At 39.7% G+C, this 16,991-nt stretch overlaps 1 protein-coding gene across 1 annotated transcript in view; it reads right to left on the reverse strand.

Moving 5' to 3' along the window:
- LOC128875329 (suppressor of lurcher protein 1) overlaps positions 1 to 16,991 on the reverse strand; it is a 469,960-nt gene that overhangs the window by 46,650 nt on the left and 406,319 nt on the right. Inside the window, exon 9 of the mRNA XM_054120827.1 lies at positions 4,761 to 4,947. Within this exon, the coding sequence (XP_053976802.1) occupies positions 4,761 to 4,947 (187 nt within the window). The remainder of the gene's footprint in view (positions 1 to 4,760; positions 4,948 to 16,991) is intronic.

Below are 16,991 nucleotides of genomic sequence, written 5' to 3' on the forward strand. Positions count from 1 at the left end.
AGGAAACTGGCCAGGAAAATCAGATGTTGGTCGCGACCTCTCTCCCCATTCTATTCACTGAAATCCCCCCCTCTCTGGATTTGAATGCACGTATGTTATGCGCGCCGTGTGCACATTCGACCAACGTAAACCGAAAGTACTTGAGACACTTTTCTAATGAAAAATTTTACTTGCCGAGCGATCTATCAGAATTGGTTCACATAAGGTAGGTGTTTTAATTGTTTCGTGCTCGATTCGTTGTTGTTACATTGCAATTGCGGGCGAATAATAGTGGTGCAGTATTCGTTGACTTTCATTGCGTAAATCCTTTTTAAGCGAAAGGCTTGATCAATTAGAAATGTCATTTTTAAGTGGCCAATTATAATGCTTGGGAAATTGATTTCTCAGCGCAATGGCAACTGAGTACAAAGCGTGTTAATTGAACGGGCGAATTGGTTGCAGGAGGCAATCAAAGCATTTTTAATTAAAAGCAAACATAGTGAAATCAGTGACGATTTTTTGTGAAACAAAGGGGGTGAAATTGTCGACGACAAGTACGATAATAAAAAAATATGGATTGTTTGCCTTCTGTGCGAATAAATTAAGCTTTGATTCTCGCAAGGTAGGTGTGAAAATAATATTATACATAAAAATGACAAGTTCGTAGATTGAATAATGTCAATGTAATCATGTAATTCATACATTCATGTCGAGGAAATTTACAACTTATTTAATTTCTCTGCATAAATTACAGGATTCGTCACATTTTTTTTTTTGTCACACTCTTAATCAGACATCAAAGATATATGTTCAACGAGTTGTATTTATTAATATCTACTATAATCCCAATCAGTATTTGGCATGTACAATAAACCCTCATTGAAATGACATTTTTCATGTGATTTGCACGACTTTGTTAGCGTCCGTAATTTTCAATGACGCGTATATATTCTACGTTGAATACTTGTTGCGATAAAGCGCGCGGTGGATTGAATACTTTCTGTTTTTCATCGTACAATAAATTATTTCAATATGGAAGTAAATAACCGTAAACGTATGACCGCGAGACGATATTAAACGCGTTCGTTCGCGGCGCCAGGCGTACGTTAAAAAATGAGTGAAAATAAAGCCACTTTACACGGTGCACGTTCCTTTCTCATACTGGGTTCATTAATCAAGCATACAAAATTATCAAGATTAATCTTGAATTCACTGACATCTGAACACATGATTCTCAGATGAAAGCTCATTTTTATTTCAAAGATCTATTCGATGCGAACGACAATTACATCTAAAAGCTTTCGCTATAAAAAGGTGTTCAATAAAAAGAATAGCTGCAAAAATCCTTTCACTGTTAATAGATCTTCAATCGTTAAGTGCTATAACCATGCAAAAATTGTTTACCAAAACGAGCTTTCAACCCGTTCTCATAAAATAAAAATTTCACAAAACACCCATTTCAAATGAATTCTATCAAATCATTTTTTTTTTCACGTGTACAGCAAACATTATTAAAATTAACAACTTCGTTACACCATGAAAATTACGACCGACAACAAAAATATCTCAAGTTGATAAGAAACATTAACCGTAAGTTGTGATATAATTTTCGCGATACTCTATTACGCAATGCATTAACGAGTTCTCGTAACGACTGGCTCGATTATTAACAGTAACGTAACTGTATAAACGAAGTTGCTATTAAAAGGGATCTTTTCTATCTTTTTCCACTCGTCTACGATCGATTACGTTGCTGGATAAAGTTCGCGTTGTTATTTGTCAGCGTCGTTTGCACGGGAAACGACGTTGTTGCGCGCTATTATTTCGATTCGCCCGAAACGCACCAGGAACAATTACACGACCAGGGAAACAACACTCGAGTGACCGCACGATGAAACGTACCCGTGGCAATTAAACGGCGCTTAAGGCCAAGCACGTGGAAAATGAACGAGGAGATGACCGATCGCAATTGCTGATGTCAGGGGAGCGTTGTGTTATAGGCAGATTCCTGGAATACCATTTAGACGTTTCACTTCGATCCTACCCCTTACTTCCTACCATTCAACGATTCGTCGATCTTTGACGAGATATGTGCAAAATTCCCAGCTGGATACAAATTTAGAACGACATGATATATTTATGAGGGTTTCTTCGAATAAAAATTAAGGTTTGAATTATGAAATGCAGTATTATAATATGAAAAAAGATTAAATTTAATGACAGTGTGCTGCTTTTATTCCAGTCTGAATAATTGAGCCATTCATTGCATAAATCGATTAATGCTTCCAATTTGTTTCACTTATTATTGAAACATTATTTTAAATTCTACTTACGGTACAGAATTTTTTCTAATCCTGTCAAGCAGTACTCAACGTCACTCGTCTCTTAAATCTATTCTTGGCCCGTCGTACAAATAATCACGAACAATAGACACATTTAGATAATATCCGTAATCGAGTAGGTCGGGCGCTATCCGTTTCCACTCTGCGATTACATTTCGACTGCAATTCCCCGTTGCAATCGAAACTCGCGACCGAACAATGATAAACCGCCCCGAAAGGCATTCATCTCGCAAACAATATGATCCGAATCGACCGGAAAATCAGGCAAATATCATTTGAGATCGCTTGTATTTTCCCAATTTCGTTATTTTTCGCTCAGATTCGATTGCTTTCATTTGTCGCGACTCTGTCGGGTGTTCAGGTGACATGCAGCCATCCGGCTGTACGCGCGTCATTGTCACCATACGTGAAACCCTTTGGAAACATCACACACGTGAGAGTATGTGAAATCGATCCCAACTGTCCGTTCCCGTGCTTTTCACAAGGACAAGCAGAATTCCAGGAACGTCCGATCCTCGTCGTCGGACAACGGGACGAACTGGTCGATCAATCGGCACACTAATGGCGGAATTCGGGCACACCACTCGATGCACTCCGTCCAAATTGTATTTGAAGGTACGTCAAGCAGAACTCAGGATAGCGTTTGCCAAATTCTACATTGCCTTTCGATTGGACGCTGAACGCTTGGAAACGGCGCGCGCGCGCGCTCGCGTGCCGACCATCGGTTCTTTCCGCCATTATTGGGGCAATGTCGTTAAATTAACGTTCAAGAGACGCCGTCGACGGTTTTTCACCCGTCGCCCCCGCGTAGAACAACCGTTTGCACCCGAGGAAGAAGAATCGTCGCGCGGGGACCACCGCTGCTGCAATCGGAATTCGAATCTTTCGATTTGCTGTTGGATCTCTTAAACAATTGAGTTGTACTGGCTGACGACAAATAGATTTCTTCTACCCGAAGGAAATCTACACCTAGAATTTTGTGTTCGCTGTTGAGTAAAATTTTTTAAAAATGGTACGTTTATTCCACAGCAAAATTAGTAGATTACTTAATAATTATAGCAATTTGAAGCTTTCAGCTTTGAAATTTAAGCTTTTGCAAAATTTGTCAGTTATTCTGCCAACTTGTTTCAACGTAAGTGGTTTCAGTTATACGTTTCTACTTGTATGAATGTACTGTGAAAATGTTAGAAAACATAATTATGTCAATTACGCTTGCAGTATCGCAGCAGTACTAAAGAAGGAACGGTCTGTATTCCGAGTCACGATATTACTGTTTAACTTTTCACGCTCGGAAAGGATGTTTAAAGAAGTGGCACGACTAGAAACTGGGGCAGACGGAAGAATTACCGCAATACTACCGTATTACTCTGCGCGATGAGTGCAGTGTATATCATGCCAAGAATTAATTACCAAGAAACTAAACACGGCTTGTATGCTGTCTTCTTCTGTCGGTATTGCTTTTTTGAGTCAACTTCAATTTAATTTGTTCCAACGAGCACGACATGTGGCGCGCATCCTTTTGTATGGTTCGTTTAATTTAATTTTAAGATGGACTGTAATCGAATTTGTGAACGTCTCTATTGGTTTGAGTATCCTTCTTATTTTATATATTATAATGATTAAACCATAAACAACTCAGTGGTTATTCATTAAATAAAAACGAGGATTTAATTTGAGGAATTAAGTATTTGAATTTTAAACTTAAAATGCAACAGAAATTAGATATTTCAATACTCCACGGTCGTCGAATACCTTAAATTCGAAATAAACCGTTCGTATTATTTCTCGTTGATATTTTATGCATTTTCAAAGTTCCCGTAGATTTGATTTCATTCATTTGATATACGATACGCGTACGTATATTTCATCGTCACCTTTAATCCTGACACAGAAGTTTATCTCTCTTGCCTTTTCCAGTTTATTTTCTGGTCTGCCTGTGGCGTTCGTTCATTTTGCTTTCAGTCATTCAATCAGAATTTATTGTTGTGCGTTGAAAGATATAACGGCGAAAACACGTACAATTATTCTGCCAGGATCTGATGCGTGAGTTTTTGTTTATTTCTCACGATTTGCGAGGTATCGTCTTAATTACCGTTCACAAAGGAAATAATTAATTGAAATTAATTGCTGTTCAATGTGAATGATGTAGAGTTTTAGAATTTTAATTTAGAGCAGTATTAGAATTTCATACATAATATTTAATACTGTTATTTATAGGTACTATGTGTTCAAAGTAATTCCAATGTTATACCGCTCATTTTGCGTACCATTGTTAATATTATATATATTATTTGAAATGTTAATACTTCGATCTGTTAAACCTTTAATAAAATGATGTTCAGTTTGAAATAACATACGTAAAATAACAGTGAAAATGTGGTTGAAATGAGAATAGCGGAAAAGGAAGACCATAAATCGTAATAAAAACAATCGACTCACTCGTTCGCCCCGTTCGATGCATGATACAAATTCAAATCCTGAAATATCACTTGGACCCGTTCGTTGCCTCGTCCCTGGAAGTCGTATGTACAGTGCGTCCTAGATGGATAAGGATTCGGATATCCTGGCGACGTGACCACTCCTGTTTTCGTCGAGTCACTATTGAAAACCATGTCGCACAGTGACGCTGCAAGAAAAGGATAAAAAAAATTGTTAGAATGGTGACAATAAAGCGACGAATACATGTGACAAATAGAGGAAAAAGATTTTACAAGGATAATTAATTAACGGTCGAACGCCAAAAAAAACCGTCGCCAATTAAATTGCAGCAGACGCTTCCCTCGTTAGTAGGTATGTACGCTTTTTTTGAGACAGAGACAAATCGTTTCGATTCTCTCGGTTTTTTGGACACTACTGCCCGCAGCTGTATTTCAAATCATTTGTAAACGTTTCAATGGATATGAACATTCAAATAATTTTGAAACGTTTCTATTAATTCATTTTTAAATAGCACAACGAATTCTAGATATTCGAAATTATTTTTAGACATTGAAAAATAATATTTGTAAATGCTGTTCTATATACATAATTTCATAAGGAGGATAGTACAAGTTAATAATAAAATAAAATTGTAGTACGTAACCTTGTTTAGCATTTCTCGACGATAAATTCCACGGTACCAGTAATTTTTCGATAAGTATGCGACGAAGAGTATTTTGTTTGAGGTTATCTAAGATTCCGAGGAGTGGCTCCTGTGAACAGGAATTCACTGGCCTGGTATTCTCCCGCGTTTTTCTGGAAACACCTCTGCTGGTTGGCTCGTCGCCATACCGACTGTTCCTAACTGTCCTAGCCTCGGCGACGCGACCCTCGATTCTTTCTAGGTACCATTATCAATACAGAAATCGCCGATCGTTCGTCGCCAGTCGAACAGTATTTAAAGGGTAGTACTCTGATCTCTGAGAAACAGGACAGAAATAGCATTGGTATCAAGTTCTTCTCGAAACTATGCTGCACATTCTACGAGTCTCACTCTCACAACTCTAATAGATCGAACACATAATTAGATAGCAATTGAATAACATTTTAATGGGAGTCTCGCCACGCCAATATATCAATATTTTTTTGGATTTTCTATCAAGTTGAAATCTATTCTGTAATAGGCGAACGAATGGGTAGCCCTGGAGAACTTGTGCGCTGTAAATGCTTTGGGCAATGATGCCGCGTAATTACTGTTGGCTTCGGATGAGTGCGAGGGCGGATCAGGGTAAGACCACTAGGGCTAACAAGTTTCGTAATAGAACTCCGAGTATTTCGGACGTCCAGCATCGATATATTCCAGCAAATCCAGTTTCTATCATCGCATTCATAATCCTGACGGAGTCCCTGATTGCAGGTCTAGCACTGATGATTACGGTAACCAGGAGAAGCAGCCATTGACTGTCCATCCACGAATTCTGAGATAATCCTAATCCGAATAAACCCGCAATTTACATGGCTCTATCGATAGCCAAATACCGTGGCCCCATCAGTTGCATTTCCAATTTTTAAACCGAATAAACGAAAATATTGATTCTTCTACTGACATTTTCTTTTGCCTCAAGTATCCATATTATTTTTTTGCTGCAGTAATGTCAATAGTGAAATATTTCAAAATTATTTTTAAAATATCAATTTATGATATGTTTACAATACAATTACAATTCGACTTCAAAATAATTCCCTACAAAATATTTTCTCTCACTTCAAGAAAAACACTCAATCTCGAAGAGGCGAAATAATTGATGCACTGTTAATTAATACAAAGAGTATAAATTCATTGTTATCCTGGTTCATTAGGGTGTTCGCGTAATTGGTTCGTTGTCACGTGACGCGTGAAACGCAGATGACTCAAAGGCGGATGTACAAAGTCGATTGTGTCCCGAGCCAATGTAAAGTTTCGAACTCGCCTTTATTTAATAATGCAAACATAGAGAGCTTCCGCGGCAGTCTGCATTCCGAATTTCAAATTTCAAAGCGATGCTCGATGCACTCCGCGCTGCGCGAAATAGAGTCGTAACGGCCAAAGGTGATTCGTCATGAAAAATAAATCAAAAATGTGCGATACAAATATTTGTACCAGTCTTGGGTTCGAAGAGTATCGATTTCGAGATTTCGTTGGGGACTAGAGCTCTTGAATTCAATGTAGACGACGCGTCTGACCATTACTCGCTATTTCTACTTGCTTCCTTAACTACTGATGGAGGTATGGTATTACGATAGTTCTGTTTTATTTTTGACAGGACTTTTATTAACCACTAACGGTAATCTTTTTTTTCAGTATACTTGCGAATAATTTTCAATGCTTTATAAAAATAAATCAACTATGCGCGGACATATTAATTTCTGAAGAAAGCTAAGAAGTATAATTTTTTCAAGTTTACAATCTGAGTTACAAAGATATATTATTATCGTTCGACATTTCTTTTAATTTACCTTCTCTACTTCTTTGTTACTGAATTGACAAGCTCCGACAGAGGAGGAACATGTTTGCAAATCGGCACGAGAAAAATCGCACTCTTAAAGAAACGGTCGCTAGGAGGTTCTTTAATGCTTGAAAGCCAGGAGATACGATATGACAAGGATTTACTGCATGGAAACTGAAAAGGTGAAGCGATACGGACGATGGCTTATGAATGTTGCATGAGTGTTTGGATCACAGTACTACGAGCATACATGTATCTTGATATCGTGCTCAGGATTATTAGCATATCGAAAATATTGTTTGTATACTCATGTGCTCCTGTTTAAACCGATTCCACGCGCTTTTTCTCCTTTTGAGCGATATCGTCCGTGACACTTTGAATAATAACGTTGCCCTCTCATATCGAAGCAATTTCGCATTTCGAAAAGGGATTCGTAACGAATGGCTGCTTCAATGAAACGTTCCTTTACTGAAATATGGCTTTCCAGAATTATTATAGTTGGACACTTTGTAATTAATGTCCAGTTACATAATATCAGTAACTTAATTCGAATAATAAGTTGGATAAAATATTGCGAAAATTGATGGACTTTGGGGTTGAAACCTTTAGTTTGATTGCAAGATATCTTTTGTCCTATAGAGAAACAAAAATCCTATAGAGACATTCCCGCGAAAATTCAAATATGGTCCGACTAGCATATTACGTGAATCCCTGACTAATCAACGAAATGGTCGCCACGTGTTCCAGTGGGCGGGGCCTGTAGCACTTTTCTCGCGCGTCCACAGTACCCACTGTCGAGCGGTTCGCTCAATCGCGATACATGAACGAGGCAAATTAACGAGCCTGTGTTCGCTCCCGCTGTATAAAATGGCAAGGAACGTCAAAGCACGACGAAAGCGACCTAATTAAATAATCGCAGCGTCGCTTTGCCGAGGAAGGTAATACGATTCGCTAATTTCAGTTTACCTTCCAACGTTTGTGCAGCTCCTGTTGGACGATATGAAAAATCGTACCGAAATTAACGCGCACTTCTCTTTCACTTAACGCGAAAGAACCCCCCGCGGGGTATAATTCATGGTAATTTGGGTTGACCCATTTCGCGGCGAGTCTCAACGGCCATCTAATACAGGGGCCATGGCGAAAAACTGCCGACCACCCCTCCCACGCCTGAGATAAGTAGAATTTAAACAACGAGGCCTGTTTACCGCGACGTTCATTATTTAAGTCTTCGCCAGCCGCGGCTTATCGACTTTTGAATCCCGTTTATACGGGAAATCAAATAACGGAAACGGGGAAAGAGGCGCGCAATAGGAGCGGATAAACGTTTTAATTTGCATTCATGAGCCGTCCTCTAAAAATTCTTAGAACCGCCAAAGTATTCAGAGTACGTCTCCGGTTATATCCAAGGGACGAATTCAGTTACGACGATCGACGCATCTAACCCCTGTGTATGGTCGACCTGGTCTACATAAGGAAGATTCAGGGTCATTTCTGACAACTCAACTGTCTACTAGTATTTATACATATATCACTCGTATTTACATATTTTTATTTAACCTGTATCTCTATTTCGAATGTGAGTTACATTGCTTGATAAGGGTGCTGGAAATGTTTTTGAGTTATGATAAATATTGTAATAATTAATAGAATACTTTATAAATATATAAATATCATTAATTGTAATGGTCTTACAAATGAAACTTTTTCTTTCAAGCGGAGTCACTGGGTCGAATTTCGTCCTATTTTCATAAAACTATATTCGGTACGAAATGTATTTCATACAAATTTTAATTCAACTTCGTTTGGGTGGCTTCCGGGCATTTTTCGGGATCGAGAGTACTGCCAGTCGAGGCATGTTTTTCTCATTATGTTACGCGGCAAAGCGCACGGGCATCACTATGCATCGATTTTCTAGATGTGAAAGTTCTGAAACGTTGTTAAGTCATCAAGAAATTGATGTGAAAAGTTTCTACAAGACTTTTATATTTTCTGTAAGCAGATTTTCGATGGTAATGCATTTTCCGAGGCGTTGAAATGTGAAAACACTTTAACAAAGCTAACAACAGTAGAAGATGTTAAACTTCACTACCTCTTAGCTTTTCCGATTTTTTCTTTATTTCACTCATTACTTTAATTTTTTGTATGCAACCTTACAAATAAAATTCAACGTAAATGCAGAACGATGCATATTTTAGTTACATTTGAAGAAGCTGAATCTACACATATTTTTGTATTTCATGTGAGGTCGCATATTTTTATTATGTAAACTCATTCTCTTATAATTTTGATTTTATTGCATTTGATCCCTCTCGACGGCGGCACATATTTAGCATATAGAGTACGTAGCTGCTATGTACAGGTTTCCAATTTTCTAGAAAATGTTAACGATCGATAACTTCTGATATTAACCCCGGCGCCTCAATTAGAGAACTTCGTTTAATTTGATACACGATACACGTATTTTCGCCGTGCGGAGTTGAAATATCCGAAAATGATGCTAAAATCTATTTAGTCGTTCGTTAATTTTGTTTCAGCGTGCAATATTGAAAATTATTAAAATAATATTAACTGGTAACTCGTTAAATAAACAAGTTTAATATGGTTCAGTGCACGTTATTATAGTCATACATATGCATAAACAATATTTTGGTCAATGTAAGTGAGTTGGAATCTTTATAGCACAATCTATTCGCTCACAGACATCAAGTGGATACTTTAACCTCTCGCCTCATAGAGTTACGTCCATTTTATTTATTTGGAGCAATAATATTCATTTGCTTCAAATAAACTTTTTAACGTTCTCAAACTTAGACGCGTTGAGAAACAAAGCAAAAAGAAAATTCCCTACTATTAAAAAAAATATTGTACAAGTTCATATGGTAAAGAAGCACTAAATAAATCGTAAGGGAATACTATAAATATGGAACAAAAATTATCCACCATTCTTCCACACCCTAACAATATTCCAAATCCCCAGCCGTCACGGCGTCAAAGTGAAAGATCGTTAAAAATTTCCAATTCTATCGACGATCGAAATTAATCTCGGGTAATGGAATCTGTCCGTAAAACATGAAACGTAATTAAAACTTCACTTAACGATAAATTTTAATACAAACATGCTCGCAACATTCGCGCCTCGCGTTTTCGATTCGTCTTTCTAAAACTTCAATCACGCTTCCCTCTCCATTCCGAACTCAAAGACGCGGGAAAATCAGTTCACAGTCAGTTTCGTACCCGTAACTCTTGACTATCACAGTATCACCGTATCGTTCGCCTAACCGCCACCCCCTCCGCTCCTCACCGGCTTCCATTCCCTATATACTAGACGCGTCAAAAAGAAACTTTCCACGGCGCGTTAATTCCGTTATGTCGCTCGAATTCGAGCGTGTAATTTCGAAAACTCTTGTTCACCGACTAATTGCATGTCCGCCGTAACGCGTCGTAACGGCGAGGCAGGGCGGAGAAATAGTTTTGAGCTCGTTTCGCGCGCTACTGTTACCGCTATACAGGCAATCTGTCGTCTGACCAGCGGTCATCGCGTGAAAATGTTCTGGCCGCGGCGCATGGCTAGGTGTGACCGTTGACAATGCCCCGCCTTACCACAATTGCGGATTTCCTAATTAAACAACGCATTTAACTGAGGACAACCGAGTCAGCAGGCGCCACGGGTTTTGGGCGGTATCAATAATTTACCGGCGAACTTTGGCGAAATTATTTCGACCGCCGTTCGCTGGTCGCGTCTTGCCCACGACTACCGCCATAACTCCGTGGATTCGAGCAACCCCCACCACCCTCCTACGTCGTTGTTCAACCCCCTCGGACCGGGGGAAATCCTCACGACGCTGCGAAATATCCCCGCAAATATCCTGTTCCGTTTCGGTAATGCGACTTCGTATTTTCTTGCGATTCCGATGAGCTGACGTTCCTTTGTGAGGGAATTAACTGTGAAAAGTACAATAGCTGTGTCTGAGGGGGAGGCAAGACCTTCAACGGGAGCTAGGACTGCTGGTTCGGACCCTTAGAATGTGATTGAAGTCTAGTTTAAGACCTGGAAGTTGGGGAAATGTTAATCAGTTTTAGGTTTAGATGTACTAAACAGACGGAAATTCAATGTTCCTTTTTTTAAAGCCGGATTAGGCGACGGAAAGCTCAGCGCACGGCGAGCACGCGAACCAATGGCGCCACTGGAGTTTCCAGTGGTCATGGAACAAATAGTTTCGACCACCATTTGCTTAGTCGCCTTGTCCGCGCCAGTCGTAACTCTGTGGATTCTAGCATCTCCCCTCGGTTCTTTCTGTCGATGCCCAACCCCCAAGCTCGGCAAAATCCGCACGACGGGGCGAAATATCCGCGCAAATATCCTGTTCCGTTTCGGTAATGCGACTTCATATTTTCTTGCGGATTTCTACATTATTCACGCACGGATATTTCACCCGCGGTCGGTTGTACCTTCGTCAGCTACGAAACGTCTATAGACTCGACCTGGAAATTCACCAGCGTATCTTGCACCGCGCTTCTTTCACCCGTCTTACGACCCCGCGAGCTTTTCACCAGGATATCACCGGTCGTTCCGACTGCTGGCGAATATTTGTCAACGAGCATTCTATTAATATTTGGGAACGTACGGTCGTCGATCATATCGTTAGATCCAGAGAGCGAAAAAGATGCCTCCAGAAACCAATGTTACTGTGGAGTAAAAGTGTCTCTGACGTTTCGAAGTTGATTGTTTAATATGGTGAGTACCATGCCGGAAGATTGGTTGGGGTAGCTCTAACCATTTAAAATGTACAGTAAAATAAATAAAAGATGTAGAAACACAATTCGTATTGTGAAACTTCGACAAAGGATTCAATTTTAAACATCTGTCACGCGGCGTGCACTCAGGTGCACGTCTCGACTTCGCAGATCTTAATACACGGTTCTCGAACGCTTCTTATTTGTACTTACAAACAATACTAGAGTCAATATTTACGTTCCATCGTATCTACCACCTTTTGTCAACATAGAAAGTATACCCATAGGAGTTTCACACCGGGGAACGTTCGCAATCGTAGATCGATTGCGCAAAGAACAATTCTCGAACCATCTTCACCCAGAGGGAATCATTCGGGACGAATCATTCAGAAATTAGAATAGTGTGTTGTTCGCAGTTACTTAGGACTAGTTATTTTTAAAAAATAATTCAAAGATTCAATTATTTTATTACAAATACAATGTTTCGTCATATACAGCTACTAATATGTGAAAACTATGTATAATTATCCAAGGTATTTGGTATCAGTTCACTCAAAGCTGTGGGGTTTCTCAACAATTTTCTACTGTCCAATATGTTCGAGTGTTTCATCTCGCGGTTTAAGGTGCTATATAATTTCCAGCGTAACACACCAGTGAAACGTCTGGCTTGTTTCGGTGTATCTCGCGAATCCCTATTTTACGGTCTATTGACTTAAACCGATTAACCACTGAACTCTCCCTATAATAGTATCTCATTTCATAAACGTTGTTAAGCGCGCTTCAAAATGCTCCTGCGTCCCTGTTGCTCGCCCTGACAAACGGGATTACCCGCGGAGAGGGTCCAGCGCGTATAGTGGAAAAGAAAAAAAACCAGCTTGCGGCCGGAGGTGAAAGATTATCTCTCGGGCTCCTAATACGTCGATGAGCAGCTTGCTCGCCACTGGTGGCCGCGTTAATTGACCTTTGATGAGTGAACTTTAAACGGGTATCAACGTGCTCGACACTCTGGTGTTAATATCATTTCGCGCTGTCAGACATCAATTTTCTAACGGAATACTGCGTTTGCTATTTTCCTTTCTTTTTTTTTTTTTGTTACACGTGTTCCGTTCTCTGGACGAGAAAATTTTGATGTCGCGTTTAATGACTTTGTCAAGCCGCAGACCGTGTAATTGCTCGATCATAAACGTTCATGCGAGAGCAACTAAAAATGAAAAAGGGTAATCTCTTTTTCAGGCAAGTATGAAATAATAAAACCTCGAGTTAAAAGAACACTCACGTCCTTAACAACGCGTTCTGAACACGAGCCAATGCGCTCTTATTTTTTTAAAAGCAGCTTTAAAACCGTGCAAGAGGGACTCTCGTTTCGTACAGTATTACGCGCCTCTAAAAGATTCACGTGGAGTTATGCAACCTTTTGCATTAATGAATTTCGCGAGCAAGGACGCGATTAAAATTAATATAAATACTGTTAATTATTTTCGCGTGAAACTGGCCATTTACGAAGAAGAAAAGTGTAATATTAAATTGCATTAATTGTACGACTTCATTTTACGAGTATTTAAATATTATTATTAATATTAAATATACATTACTAAATATTATAAAATGTTATTATTATGATTTAAGTATTTCTTTCACTCATGGTTTCAGCACAAAAAAATAAATAGTTAGGCAGGAGATATAATGTATAACGTTGATTCTAAAATTGTTTTCAAAATCCACAGCGCTCTACTGAACAGTATTAATTTCTGTACCTCGCATACAGGGTGGTTGTCGAAACTAGGACAACCTGTAGTGCTTTTTTTACGCGAAGGTGCCAAAAATCGATACAGGGTAAGTTGATCCCCGTAATGAGGACTAACTTCTCACGGCATAATTTTTGTTGGATGCAGCGGTGCATATTTAATATGCAATTGTATCTATTTCTCTTAATGGAGCCGTCGTCTTTTATTTGAAAAAATCGTCACTTTGTATATGGAAGTGTTAAAATACGACGAAATAGGACTGCTTTCCGCGATATTTTTCATATTTGATGTCAAGAGAATTCTGTTTCACGGCATACTTTTAAAAGTTTCACTACTATAGTCTATTTCTTCACTATTACTTTATATGTATATTCTCATACCTCTTCTTCGTATTTTCCTTACACGTTCATTTTACAAATTGAAACAAAGTGCAGCGAATTCATTTTTATCTTTAACAAAATCCCTCAACATGATGGTATCGTAGATAACGGAAAACTATCGTGAAAAATATTTAAAAAAATCAATTTAGGTAAAGTACTAGGTACGTCCATTAAAAAATTATAGCAAAGAATTTAAAATAAAAGAAAACGATTTTTATATCTTCACGTAGGAAAATCTGCCCTAGTTTTTAGAAAGACCCAGTACAGCAGAAAATATTTGTCCATCACTTCGATAGCGTTCGTAGTGCAAGAAAGACAGAAATATGAGCACATCACACTTTATTTGCGAAAAGCGAAGCGGGTCGTTTATCAATCACCATTTCTTCGCTCGCGCGTCGCAGCAATGAGTCATTTCCACAGAGCGTTGTAATGGGAGATGAAAAATGAAGAACATATGAGAATGTCGCAAGAAAAAGACACTGCCACGGCAAAAACCAGCGGCAACTTTCAAACTCGAAAAGCTGTTGTTTTGTATCTCATTGTCGGGGCCGCCAAATGACGGATCATTTTTATCTTTTTCAAATCGAAATGGAACCCTGACAGTACACGTTTGACAGCTCGAGACTTTTTAAGATAAATTACGCGCGGAACCTGAAGAAAACTCAATTAGTCATATAAGACATTCCGTAATGGCAACAGGGATGATACATAAATTATTTTGCAGCTGAATTAATTAGCTGCTATTTTATCTATCATTTGTGAAGAACATTGAATTTTAAAACAAATTTTGAATTTCGGTCATGGAGTCGTTTTTTACAATTTCATTGTGTTTACAGGTAATATTTTTTCAGCCGAACAAACTGCTTGACGAACTTGCTAATAGCAAACGTCGTGAATAGTGAGCATTTAGATATAAACGAGCCAACTGCCGATTAAAACTTGGCTACATTGTCTGCGAGAGTTCTTCAGAGTTTTGAGGGTTCTCGCTGCGGGGGTGGTGCCGCAGGTCAAGGTTCGCGGAATTATTCCGTGGCGCGTGATTCAGGATAAATGGTGAAAAAACTCTCACGCAAAAGCGGAAGTTGCTGGGAAATTCTTTTTCAAAGAAATAGATATATTCATAAAGACGTATTGATTTAATGTTCGTTACTTTAAATATTGCACAAAATAATGGAAAGGAATATTAAAGCATTGAGTAAATATTTATCTGATAATATCAAACCTATCATTTGATTTAGACAGATTTCATTAATAGTCATAGAATGTACGAATATTTATGGGACCGACAGTATCTATAATTTATCTAAAGTACTTGAACAATATTTCCGACTTTTCTTCGAATCCTCTCCAGTTAATTATCCAGTTACAACCGACACATATACTTCCACGTTAAATTTCATTTCCTACTAGCCTATCCAATGGCTCGGACAAGTCACCCCCCTCCCCTAGCAAACTGAAATTCCAGACAGATATCCGCTCTTGAAACTGGTCGAAGTTTACGATCGAAGCGCGACGAAATATTTCTCGAATCAGGGGAAAAATGATGGCCAAAGCGAACGGCGCTGTTCTCCTGTGTCTTGAAAGCTCTCCTTTCCGCGCCAGTGCCGTATATCGCGAAATATTACCCGGCCGTGTCCCGGGGCGCGTCAGAGGGTCGCGCGAAATCTTTCTCTGTCGCGGGAATTCCAGGTGGCTCTTTATCAGGTCGAGACGTCGACTGCGGAGAAATCGCGTATTTCCACTCGTTGACGATCGTCGTTGGGGTGGTTAGGCGATACCGTCGGGCGAGATCGATAGAACAAACGCCGCGAAGGGGGTGAAGCCACGCCGGAAACCGACCCTGGTGTCTGGCGTGGAATTCTGGAAAACTGGCGAACCGTGGCGGTTGCGAAGCGGTTTTGTCTCAGTACGAAGCCACGGATCCGGATACCGCGAAGAAAAGGGGAGGAAACGAAGTGAGCTTGCAGACGAGCCGAGCGCGAGGGGTAGATAAGGCCAGCAACGGGAATAAGGAAATCGAGAGGAAGGGGACCGGGCTGGAGGCGGTGGCGTAGGGGGGCGGGGACGGAAAGGAGGAAGGAAGGGAACTTACTTAACGTCGCGCGGCAAAATGGAACGGTAACTAATTCTGACTAGACCCGCTGATTTATCGGGTTTTGGTTCTTCATCGTTGCCTTTCACCATCCCCTCACCCCAAGAGTTGCGTATTCGACTCAGTTTCCGAAGTGTTCCAACCCCCCCTCCCCCCTCCCCCTCCTCCGACACACCACCCGTCATGATTTCGTGTTTCTCGTGCGGTCGCACAATGGAAAGAGGGTCGTGGTTCATCCCGTTGCACTCAGATTTGATATCTTGTTGCTGATTAACCCTCGTCCGTCCAGTGCAGAGCCATTTCGAGATCATCCGGTCTTCCTCAAAACTATTTCAGTATTTTACTAAATATTTTAGAGACACAAGTCAAAATTCATCCCTTTCTTTCCTCCTAAGAACGCGTTGTCCGGCAGACCGGTAGATTTGAAAATTTCTACTGGAATTAGATTTTCTTTACAGACTATTGGAAGCTACATGATCAAACATTTATTGTGATGTTTATTTTTGTAACTTCGTCGAAATTCAAGAATTTCGTTCAAGTTTATTTTCTTCGACATTCGACCTTCAGAATTAATTTTTTTAGTCGTTCAGTGAAAAGCTCTATCACCCATATATGGATGACGTGGCGATCAATGTGATCAAAGTATTTTCTCCCACACCCTAAACAATTCGACGACACCATCGATGTCGCCGACGTAACTTATTATTTTTCATTATGCAGGCACAGTACCGTCAGGCTAATAACCTCCCTTCTCCATTCCGCTCAGCGTTCCTCTCGCTTCTTTCCTCCCTCTAGGTACATTTTTCCAATCCCCT

The sequence above is a fragment of the Hylaeus volcanicus genome, chromosome 4 (genome assembly GCF_026283585.1).
Source record: "Hylaeus volcanicus isolate JK05 chromosome 4, UHH_iyHylVolc1.0_haploid, whole genome shotgun sequence".
Lineage (NCBI taxonomy): Eukaryota > Metazoa > Arthropoda > Insecta > Hymenoptera > Colletidae > Hylaeus > Hylaeus volcanicus.